The following is an 11,731-nucleotide window of genomic DNA, read 5'->3' on the forward strand; positions in this document are numbered from 1 at the left end:
CGTTCGCCTCTCTCTGAAGGTTTCATGGTCTTCAGGGTTTTTTGCTTTTAATGCTAAGAGGTTAGCCGTGATACAAAATGCAACGTTTAAAGGGTCTTTTAAGCGTTGGGGGTCGGGGGGGGGACGGACAGATGTTGGAGGTCTCAATCTGGGACAGCTGCCTGAAGTCGAGGCTGGCTTGGTGCAATTGAAGTCCTGTTCTCTGCAGCCTAAATCAGTGTTTCTCAACCTTGTCAACTTGAAGATGGGGAAGTGTCTAGGACAGTGTTTCTCAACCTTGGCAACTTGAAGATGTCCGGACTTCAACTCCCAGAATTCCCCAGGCAGCATTTGCTGGCTGGGGAATTCTGGGAGTTGAAGTCCAGACGTCTTCAAGTTGACAAGGTTGAGAAACACTGTCCTAAATGCAGCATTAGAAGGGTGGTGCAGTTCAGCGCTTGCACACTTTAAAGCAGGGGCGTGTCCAAACTTTGGAACTTTTTAAGGCTTGTGGACTTCAACTGGGGAATGCTGGGAGTTGAAGTCCACAAGTCTTAAAAAAGTTCCCAAGTTTGGACACCCCACTGCTTTAAACGGACATTCGCAAAGCTTGGACTTTTAAAAAGTTGTCTAGTGCATTTTGTCACCAACCGGTGGTCTGTGAGAAACTTTTGGCGGCGCGCAGAAAAAATTATTTGCATTTTTTTATATTGCACTAAATACTATCTTTTTAAAAAAAAAAAAATATTGGTGATCTGTGGGATTTAAAATTATGAACTCAGTGGTTCCCTGAGGTCCAAACGTTTGGTGACCCCTGAAATCTCAAGAGCAGAAGGGGGGGAGGGAGAGGAGAAAGAAGGACCATACGGAGATCCTGGTAGGCCAGGCCAGCGTTTCCAAAATAGCAGCTGGAGGTTAGAGCAGGGGTATCCCAGCTGTGCTGGACTTCAACTCCCAGAATTCCCCAGCCAGTATATCTGGGGGTCTTAAAGCAGCCGTGGTGGGATAGCCCTGATTTAAAGGGGGGAAATGGGGCTTTGCGGAGATTGGTTATTCCTAGACCTCTGAAGTCCTGCAAACAGTCCCCCGAGGCGCCCCCTGGGTGCAGACGGTCCGGGGAGCGCCGGGGCTCCTCGCTGACCCCCCAAGGAGGCTTCGCTGGGACCCCTACAAGGGATGCGCCCGGCTCGGCTTGTTCCAGGTGTTTGGCCTCCCTTGGGGTGGGGGCATTTAACGAGGCGGCGCGGTGGAGAGGGCAGGTGGAGGTTCGGCTGGGGCGCTCAAGACACCCCCAGTCTCCCCCCCCCCGCCATTCCTCTTCTAGCAGGGCTGGAGTGTCTGGCGCAGTGGTTAGGGGTGCAGTACTGCAGGCCACTTCAGCTGACTGCTATCTGCAGTTCGGCGGTTCAAATCTCACCGGCTCAGGGTTGACTCAGCCTTCCATCCTTCCGAGGTGGGTGAAATGAGGACCCAGACTGTGGGGGCGATATGCTGACTCTGTAAACCGCTTAGAGAGGGCTGAAAGCCCTATGAAGCGGTATATAAGTCTAACTGCTATTGCTATCTATCTATCTATCTATCAATCATCTATCTATCTCTATATGTCTGTCTGTCTGTCTATCATCTATCTATCTATCATCTATCTATCTATCGGATTGTTGTTGGGGGCGATATGCTGACTCTGTAAACCGCTTAGAGAGGGCTGAAAGCCCTATGAAGCGGTATATAAGTCTAACTGCTATTGCTATCTATCTATCTATCTATCTATCAATCATCTATCTATCTCTATATGTCTGTCTGTCTGTCTATCATCTATCTATCTATCATCTATCTATCGGATTGTTGTTGGGGGCGATATGCTGACTCTGTAAACCGCTTAGAGAGGGCTGGAAGCCCTATGAAGCGGTATATAAGTCTAACTGCTATTGCTATCTCTGCAGCAGAAGGCTCGGCCTCCCCCCCCCCCCATCCTATCCCGAAGCGCCTGGACTCCAACTCCCAGCATCCTCTCCTTGGCCTGCCGGGAGCCCAGAGATCTTGGAGGGCTTCCCCGCGTATTCGGGGGGTCTCCCCGCTGCAGGAGGGAAAAGGCTGGGAAGGAGCCCGGCAGCCTCTGCCCGGCTTGGCCTGCGGGGGGCGCGGGCGAGGCACGGCGGGACCGCCCCCGCAAGCGCCTCCCTCCCTCGCCGAGGAAGCTTCCGCCCGCTCGCCCAGCAGCCGCCTTGGTCGCCATGGCGAGTCCCGGGCGCCGCGCCTCTCGCCTCCTGCTGCTGCTCCCGGCGCTGCTGCTTCTGCTTTGCGCGGGGCCGGAGAGGAGCGGCGCGCTGCACACCAAGGGCGCGCTCCCGCTGGACACCGTCACCTTCTACAAGGTAAGCCCGCGCGCCCCCCAGCCCGGTGCCCGAGCCGGCCCGGCGCTGCTGCCCAGGGAAGAGGCAGCTGGCGGGGCGCAACCCGGGCCTGGCACCCTCCTGCCTTGCAAGGGACCCTCCGGAGAGGGAGGCATCTCGGGGACTAAGCGGGGAAGGGACGCCAACCGGGACGTTGCACGGAGCCCAGCCCACCCGCCCACCTGGGGCTGCCGCCTTCCCTCTGCAGGGCGGCTTCCAAGGCACGGGCAACCCCGCGGAGGGCGCCCGGCTCGCCCCTTCCCTTTTTCCCCCTTCCTTCCCCAGCGCTCCTCCCTTGGATAAGCCGAAGGGGCGGGCAGAAAGCGGGCCGCTTCCCACCACTCGCCAATCCGGGGAGTCCAAGTGGACAGCGGGGGGGGGGGGCTCTACGGACCTCCCCTCCTCCCCTGGGAAAAAAGAGGGCAGCGGTGCCTCTGACCAGGCGCAGAGTGCATTTCCCCCCCAGCCGCTTCTAAGGAGGAAGCCCAGCCAGGCCTTTGGGAGGAGGGTGGGAGGAATTGAATTGATTATATTTCTATGCCGCCCTATTCCCAGGAGGGACTCAGGGCGGCTCACAAACCAAGTGGGGGGGGGGGTTACAAAAAGGAAAAAAAGGACATAGACAAAACAATACCACAATTTTAAAAACAACTCAACAGACACACCATTCCAGCGGGGACAAGAACTCATCAGCCCCAGGCCTGTCGGAACAGCCAGGTTTTAAGGGCTATGCGGAAGGTCTGGAGGGTGGTGAGGGTTCGAATCTCCACGGGGAGTTCGTTCCAGAGGGTCGGAGCAGCCACAGAGAAGGCCCTCCTCTGGGTGGTCATCAATCGGCATTGGCCAGTGGATGGGACTCGGAGGAGGCCTAATCTGTGGGATCTAATCGGTCTATTGGAGGTAATTGGCAGCAGGCGATCTCTCAAGTACCCAGGTCCAATACCATGAAGGGCTTTATAAGTGATGACTAGCGCCTTGAAGCGTATCCAGAGACCGATAGGCAGCCAGTGCAGCTCGCGGAGGATAGGTGTAACGTGGGTGTACCGAGGTGCACCCACGATCGCTCGCGCGGCTGCATTCTGGACAAGCTGAAGTCTCCGAATGCTCTTCAAGGGCTGCCCCATGTAGAGCACGGGGATGCCCAAGAATCATTCAGACAACCTGAAGATAGCAAAGTGAACGCTGCCCATCTCAGCTCTGGATCTGGGGCCACCGTCGCCAGGGAGGCGTGGGAACCAGAGCCAGGAGGGCCCCAGGCAGCCCCGCCTGGAAGCTGCTTGGCCTGTTTCCCCAAGCCTCCAGTGAGCTAGTGAAGCATCGGAAGTGACTCCTTCCGGGAGGCTCTCCCGAAGAACCGGCTCTCCCACTTTGGAAGGATGATGGAGATAGTGGCAGACTTCCAGCTGGCCCTTCTGCAGAGGGGGGGGTGTGTCCAGCTCCTTTGCTCCTCAGATCCCCCTCCTCCTCCTCAAGCCCAGGTGGCTCGGGAGGCGCCTCCTTAAGGCGGGGGGGGGGGCTGCTTGTTTGGCCCTTCTGGCCTTCCAGCTCTCTGGCCATTCAGAGAAGCCGCCACCCCCACCCCCCCCGTCCTTCAGTCTGGATGATGTCAGTGGGCTTAGTGGGGAGTAACTTCCACCCCTTTAGGCTGCTGCTCTGGCCTCTTCAGTCTCCAGCTTCTCTGAGGAGGCTTCAGCTCTATGGCCCATCAGACGGCCGCTCTGGCCTCTTCGGTTCTTCAGGGCCCTTCTAGGACTTCAGCCTAGTGGGGCTTGGCTGCCCCAGAGGCTCAGTGTGGCTTCAAGGCTGCCGTTTTAGCCTCTTCTGGCTTTTCCAGGACTCCAAACCAGCCAACTCTGAGGCAGCAAGTGACTCCAGCTCCTTCACTGCTCTTCCACCCGCTTCTCTTCAGCTCTCTGACTGATGCTCTTGTGCTGCTCCTTTTATAGCCGTTCCCCCCCCCCCCTCCAAAGCATCTGATTGGTAGCCCGGCTTTGGGTCTCCGCTGTTTCATTGGCCCTTCGCCCATCCAAGCCAATGAGTGACCAATGCCCACACGGCCTCCGTTTCCTAGGTTCCCATTGGCTGTTGTTTTTTTACCTCAGCAACAGTAGAGATGGACCCAACACCTCAGCATTTTGGAAATGGAGATATTCTCCTCCCTTGAAATCTGAGGGGAAAAATTCTCCACTGTGACAGAAACATGAGGGCCAAAAAAGACGTTAAAATTAGCCATTGTTTGGGTGGGTCTGGATTCGGAAACCTTGAGCAGGACACAGGGGTCTCCCTGGTGATAGGACAAGGGCCAGGTTGAAGACTTTTTCTGAAGGGGCAAAATGCCCTGGCTTAATGTGTGGTGTGTTCCCTCACAACTGTGTGTGCTTTATTCAGTGAACCCTGGTGTGTGTGGGGGGGGGGGGGGAGGACACTCCATAATTTGCTGCAATATGTGGGTTCAGGAGGACCCAAGAAAAATGGCTTGAAATACTAGGGAACATGGCAGGTTTTCAACCCATTGCTAGAAAAATCGGTGGAGAAAATACGTTACGGGACAATCCTTGTGGGTTTTCACAGTCCTTCCCAAGCAGTGGGTGGAAACTAAACAAGGAGAGAAGCAACTTAGAACGGAGGAGAAATTCCCTGACAGTTAGAACAATTAACCAGTGGAAGAGCTTTTCTCCAGAAGTTGTGAATGCCTCAACACTGGAAGTTTTAAAGAAGATGTTGGATATCCATTTATAGCAATAGCAGTTAGACTTATCTACCGCTTCATAGGGCTTTCAGCCCTCTCTAAGCGGTTTACAGAGTCAGCATATCGCCCCCAACAACAATCTGGGTCCTCATTTTACCCACCTCGGAAGGATGGAAGGCTGAGTCAACCCTGAGCCAGTGAGATTTGAACAGCCGAACTGCAGAACTGCAGTCAGCTGAAGTAGCCTGCAGTGCTGCATTTAACCACTGCGCCACCTCGGCTCATGTCTGAAGTGGTGTAGGGTTTCCTGCCTGAACAGGGGGTTGGACTAGAAGACCTCCAAGGCCCCTTCCAACTCTGCTATTCTATTGTAAAGCCTTGTGTGTGTTGCTCTTCCCACAGGTAATCCCAAAGCACAGATACGTCCTGGTGAAATTCGACACCCAGTACCCTTACGGGGAGAAGCAGGATGAGTTCAAAAAGGTGGCCGAGAGTTCAGAATCCAGCAGCGACTTGCTGGTGGCCGAAGTGGGCATCTCAGGTGAGATGGGGCTCTGCCCAAGTGGGTGATCCCCACCTGGGCACACCTGAGGTCCAGAAAGTTGGATTTGGGATGTTGATGAAGAAGATGAAGGTCTCTTTATTTCTTAAAATTGTTGTGCAGTTCTAAGAAATAAAATATTTATAGTTATAGTTTATTAGTCTTGTATACCGCCCACTCCCGGAGGACTCCAATACAAAGGGGAAGGGAATAAATAAGACAAACAACAGTTTAAAATACAACAACATTCATAGTTACTGTGGGGCTGGATATTTCACAACCCCCCCGGCCTGCTGGAGCAGCCAGGACTTAGTGGCTTTACGGAAGGCCTGGAGGGTCGTAAGGGTATGGATCTCCACGGGGAGCTCGTTCCAGAGGGCCGGAGCTGCAACAGAGAAGGCTCTGCCCCGGGGGGTCGCCAGCCAGCATTGGCCGGCAGATGGAATCCGGAGAAGGCCTAGTCTGTGCGATCGAATCGGTCTTTGGGAGGTAATTGGCAGGAGGCGGTCTCTCAGGTAACCAGGTCTAATGCCATGCAGGGCTTTATAAGTAACGACTAGCCCCTTGAAGCGTGTCCGGAGACCAATGTGCAGCCAGTGCAGCTCGCGGAGGATAGGTGTAACGTGGGTGTACCAAGGTGCTCCCACAATCGCTCGCGCGGCTGCGTTCTGGACTAACTGAAGTCTTCGGACACACTTCAAGGGCAGCCCCATGTAGAGCGCGTTACAGTAATCCAGTCTTGAGGTCACGAGGGCGTGAGTGACTATCCGAAGGGCCTCCCGGTCCAGGTAGGGTCGCAATTGGTGCACCAGGCGGACCGGGGCAAAGGTCGCCCTGGTCACAGCCGACAAATGATGTTCTAACGTCAGCTGTGGATCCCAAATTGCGAACCCTCTCTGAGGGGCGTATGGTTTCACCCCCCAGGCTAAGGGATGGAATAGCTAGGCCATTTTTGGGAGGGAGCATCAATAGCCACTCGGTCTTGTCCATGCTATATTTTGGTGCCGTATTGGGTATGTCAGTTGCCTTGACTTATTTATCAAAATAATAAAGGCAGGATTTTTTTTAAAAAATTATTTATTTTATTTGTATCATACCTTGATATTTATCTTGACAAATAACTCAAGGGGGTGAACACGTCCAACATATCTTCCTCCTATATTCCACATAACAGCAATGCCGGTGATGCGTAAGGGTTACCCAGCTGCCTTTCATGGATAAGGCAGCACTAAAATTCAGAGCCCCCCATATTTTAGCCTTGTGCCTTAACCACTGGATCTAACTGGCTCTCATGTAAACAAAACTATCTGGTTTTACTTAATTGTCACGTGCTCAGTCTGGTACTTTCCAGATGTAGCCCCTGCACCAGCTCTAACCACTGAGCTTTCGGGCGTTATAAGGTTTTGGGTGCAGGGTTTCAGATGCCCTCACAGATCCACTGCCCTATTTCCTCCTGGCCCATCTGTGACCTGGGTCTCATTCTCAGTGGAAACCCAAGAGTTTCCGAATGTTCAGCTTTCGATCTTCATTTCTAAAACAGTCCTCTCTCTCTCTCTGCTACCGTTTTAGAAGTGGAAATTCCCCTCCCGTCCCAGTTTTAAAATGACACCTGCTCTTTCTTTCCACCCGGGGGAGGATCAAAACAATAGGCTGAATTGCGCGGAGGGTTTGAATTCACTCCCAAGGTTTACACCATTTTTGGCCTTGCGCTTCAGCCGGGGTGAGCTTTGCAAGCTGCTAGACCTCAAGGCTTCCAAATGTTGGGGTTCTATCAGCTGCATATTCTCGTCCTTCAAATTAATTGACTGTCCCTTTGTATTGAGAAAATTGTAGGTAAAGGTTCCCCTCGGACATGTGTGCTAGTCGTTCCCAACTCTAGGGGGCGGTGCTCATCTCCGTGAGCCAGCGCTGTCCAAAGACATCTCCGTGGTCATGTGGTCATGACTAAACGCTAAAGGCGCACGGAACGCTGTTACTTTCCCACCAAAGGTGGTCCCTATTTTTCTACTTGCATTTTTACGTGCTTTCAAACTGCTAGGTTGGCAGAAGCTGGGAGAAGTAACGGGAAAGGAACTCATCCTGTTATGCAGCTCTAGGGATTCGAACCGTCAAACTGCCGACCTGATTGACAAGCTCAGCATCTTAGCCACTGAGCCAGCGTGTCCCTTGAGAGCGTTATTGTAATAGTTTAATCCAGCCATTCAAATGTAACTTTAAAATTTCTGTTTAGAAACTTTGTGAAAGCCACATACACACTTATTTTTTATTGATTTATTAAATGTATACGCTGCCCATTCTCTCTCTGGAAAAGTGTGTCTTGGTTGATCCCACGTTAGGTGATCGGTGTCCTGCCAACCCACTAACTCATTGTTCCCCAAGTCTCAGTTCAGTTCAGTTCAGTTTATTATATTTATATGCCGCCCTTTTCCCCTGAAGGGGACTCAGGGCGGCTCACAACTCGAACCGGGGAAGGGGGATACAGACAAAAATTTTTTAAAAAACAAGCATAACAATGTAGAATTTAAAACTCACAACAGTCATACCATTCGAAACGGGGGCAAGTCTCCCACCTGAGTTCCTTTTGCTTTTCTTCACAGATTACGGGGACAAGCAGAACATGGAGTTGGGAGAAAAATATAAACTGGATAAAGACTCTTATCCAGTTTTCTACTTGTTCCAAGATGGAGACCTGGAGAACCCTTTGCCTTACGACGGGCAGGTGAAGGCCAGCGCTCTCCAGCGCTGGCTGAAACTCCGAGGGATCTACATGGGAATGCCAGGTTGCCTGAAAATATTTGACGCCTTGGCCAGCCAATTCGTAAGTGCCGCCCAAGAACCCGAGCTCCGCCAGGCCCTCTTGGAAAAGGGCCGAGAGCGTTTGTCCGAGGCCAAAGAGAGCGAGCGCAAATTCGCCGAGCAATACATCAAAATCATGGGCAAAATCCTTGCCCAGGGGGACCCATTCATCCCCAGCGAGATCTCCCGGATCACCAAGCTGATCGAGGAGACCAAGATGAGCGACGGGAAGAAAGAGGAGCTCTCCAAACGCTTGAACATCCTGTCTTCCTTCCAAAAGAAGTCGAGCAACGAGAAGGAAGAACTCTAACAGGGCAGGTGAAGAGGGTACACGGCTCGGGGTGAGGTCCCAACTGGCGCTCCTTGAAGCAGGCAAAAAAACCTCCCCTTGCTGTTTCAAAGAGGTCGCAAAGCCCTTTTAATAGCCCCCCCCCCTACCCATCCCGCTCCTGGGGGGCAGAGAACACCCAGCTTCACTAAGGGGACATTCAGACATTACACCATAAAACCTAATAAACAAGGCGTTTTTCAAGATCGTGAGATTTAGAACTTGACTTAACTCGGAGCCTTAGCAAGCTGGGTTGGTTCCCCTCCTCCTCCCTCCTTGTTGATTGGAATTTGAACATCCTAAGAATGGGGCTAGTCCTCTAGGTGTGTCTGTGTGTGATGGAGCACCATTTGGTCCAGGGGAAATGTGTTAGCCCAAGCTACGCCTGTCTCTTACTGACCAGTATTCACCGAAATCAGTTTTATGGGAAGGGTACTTAATTTGATAATAATTATAAAGGTTACTGGGGAAACGAAGACACAAAGGCATCATTTTTCTCTTTTATCACAACTTCCTGAATAAAATGAATCTTCCTGGTTGAGCTTCGAAGAACTGAGATTTCGTTTGACGTTTAAAAGTTGCACTTGAGATTGTCAATGTGGGGGTTTATATCTTTCGACCCTTCATTCAGTCTTTGTTCATACACAAGCCTGCACTCACACAAACACATACCTTTTTTTAAAGTTTTTATTTTATTTTTAGCAATAGCAATAGCAGTTAGACTTATATACCGCTTCATAGGGCTTTCAGCCCTCTCTAAGCGGTTTACAGAGTCAGCATATTGCCCCCAACAACAATCTGGGTCCTCATTTCACCCACCTCGGAAGGATGGAAGGCTGAGTCAACCCTGAGCCTGGTGAGATTTGAACAGCCGAACTGCTGAACTGCAGTCAGCTGAAGTAGCCTGCAGTGCTGCATTTAACCACTGCGCCACCTCGGCTTTTTCCATTTTCATAACATATAAATCACATGTAAACTATTACATAGCCAACATCATATTGTATTATTAAATGTTTACATCAATTCACCTTACCGTCAACTCCCAAAAAACAATTATTGGCTCTTCTGCTCTCCATACACCATATTTGTACCTTATCCATCACTTTCTTCTCTCTTTCTCCTCTCCTTCCTTACCTCCTTTCTTCCTTCTGTCACCTTTCTCTTCTCTACTTCCCCTTCCTCTCTCCTTCTCCTCTCCACTTTCCACTCCTCCTTTCTCTCCTCCTCTTCCCCACCCCTCTCCTATCCCTCTCTTCTTCCCTTACCTCTCTCCTCTACTTCACACTCCTCATCTCATTTACTTGGAAACGCACAACATCTATGAGGAAAAACCACAAGGTGTTTTTGATCAGGAAGATCAGCTTGCCCTCCTTCTGACAGCCGAGACAAATCATAATACGATTTGCCTTGGTTTATTGAGTACTTTGCAAGAGCCTGAATTCACAGAACGTGCTGAGCCAAACCTGGGCACCTCAAACTCTCAGACTTCATTCTTCCAAGGACATCTAGTTCTACCAACTAGACACTTGACAGTCTTTGCTTCATCATCACAAAATTTAGGAGCTTCTATCACAGCTCAGGTTCTAAAAAAAAAAAACCACCTTATTTCTGTGCCCAGTTCCATTCTTCGCTCTCTCCAATGACTTGAAGTCTTCCGGGGCATTTCCTTGCCATGTAAATGTGTATTATTTTCCATTTTCATTTCGTACAGTCACATATATACTGTGCATAACCGGGGCCATATAACATTAAACAATAAACACAGCCCTCCCTCTTGTCAATAATACCCCCCAAAACAGAAACCCAATGTACCTCTTCGACCCTCCATACACCCTTTCTTTCGCCCCCCTCCAACTTTCGTTCTTCCCTCCAACGTTCCCCTCTATCCTACTTCCCCTCCGCCTCTACCACTCCTCTCTCCCAGTACACTCCCTCACTTCCTTCTCCCCCTCCCTCCAGTCCTCTCTCCCACCCTCTCTACCCCTCTTTCTTCTATCCCTCTACTCCTCCCTTCGGTGTATTTCTACTATCTATCAATATATTCAGCTTGTCCTATTTTTACACTAGAATTAAAGAGCAACAGTATACAAGTGCCGTCGCGTTACTTTAAAATCTAACACATACTATATTTCCCCCCTAAGACCCCACCTCCCTCCCCCCCCTTGACTTCCCAGAGCCCGTACACGGTATAGCTTTTTAACAAACACAGTCTAAAATATATTAAAACAAAGGAGATTTTAAAAAAAAGAAAGTCAATAAGATCTCTGCGTTGAACTCAGCTTCTTGCTGTTGCACAAATTTTAAGCAGTTTAAATTATTCCTAATCTTAAGCATAGGCTATCTGGAATTAAGAACTAAGAACTTCCGGGGCATTTCCATCTACAATTCAAGCTTCTTGGGGGTCTTAAAACTGGAAAGGAAAGAATTGTCGCTACCAGCTGGAATTGGGAGCAGGGAAATGTTTTACGCACGGCTATTTCATTTTTCTGCATTATTAAACAATACAGTGGGGCTGTCTAGGAAGCACCATTCCTCCCTCAGTTTCAGACGTTCCAAAGAGCAAGCTATTTCCCCCGGCATTGGCCTGGGAAATATTAGATGAGCCCGCTTGTACATTGTTTAGATCAGTGTTTCTCAACCTTGGCAACTTGAAGATGTCTGGACTTCAACTCCCAGAATTCCCCAGCCAGCGAATGCTGGCTGGGGAATTCTGGGAGTTGAAGTCCGGACATCTTCAAGTTGCCAAGGTTGAGAAACACTGGTTTAGATGAATGTTGGCTTTGTATTAAACCCTCTTGCGGTATTTTTTTTTAATAAATGGGTGTTCTATTGTCCAATAATGTCCGAAACATTTTACCCGCCAAACAATTTTGGCCCGTTTTTAATTAAAATTAATTTTAAAAAAAAAAAAACACCTTTCTGCTCTCCCCTTTAGAATTCAGGGCATGCTGAGTTAGGGGGGGAAACTGGTCTATAGGACCCTTTATTGTAGGTTTTCAAACAAATGC

The 11,731-nt window shown here is 50.5% G+C and overlaps 1 protein-coding gene across 1 annotated transcript; it reads left to right on the forward strand.

The window, feature by feature from the left end:
* The first annotated feature begins 2,143 nt into the window (after positions 1 to 2,143).
* ERP29 (endoplasmic reticulum protein 29) lies at positions 2,144 to 9,264 on the forward strand. Its single transcript, XM_032229962.1, has 3 exons — positions 2,144 to 2,351; positions 5,461 to 5,599; positions 8,197 to 9,264. Exons 1-3 carry the CDS (start codon positions 2,211 to 2,213, stop codon positions 8,703 to 8,705), a joined length of 789 nt encoding a protein of 262 aa, XP_032085853.1. The 5' UTR covers positions 2,144 to 2,210; the 3' UTR covers positions 8,706 to 9,264.
* Positions 9,265 to 11,731: the final 2,467 nt, after the last annotated feature.

The sequence above is a fragment of the Thamnophis elegans genome, chromosome 13 (genome assembly GCF_009769535.1).
Source record: "Thamnophis elegans isolate rThaEle1 chromosome 13, rThaEle1.pri, whole genome shotgun sequence".
NCBI lineage: Eukaryota > Metazoa > Chordata > Lepidosauria > Squamata > Colubridae > Thamnophis > Thamnophis elegans.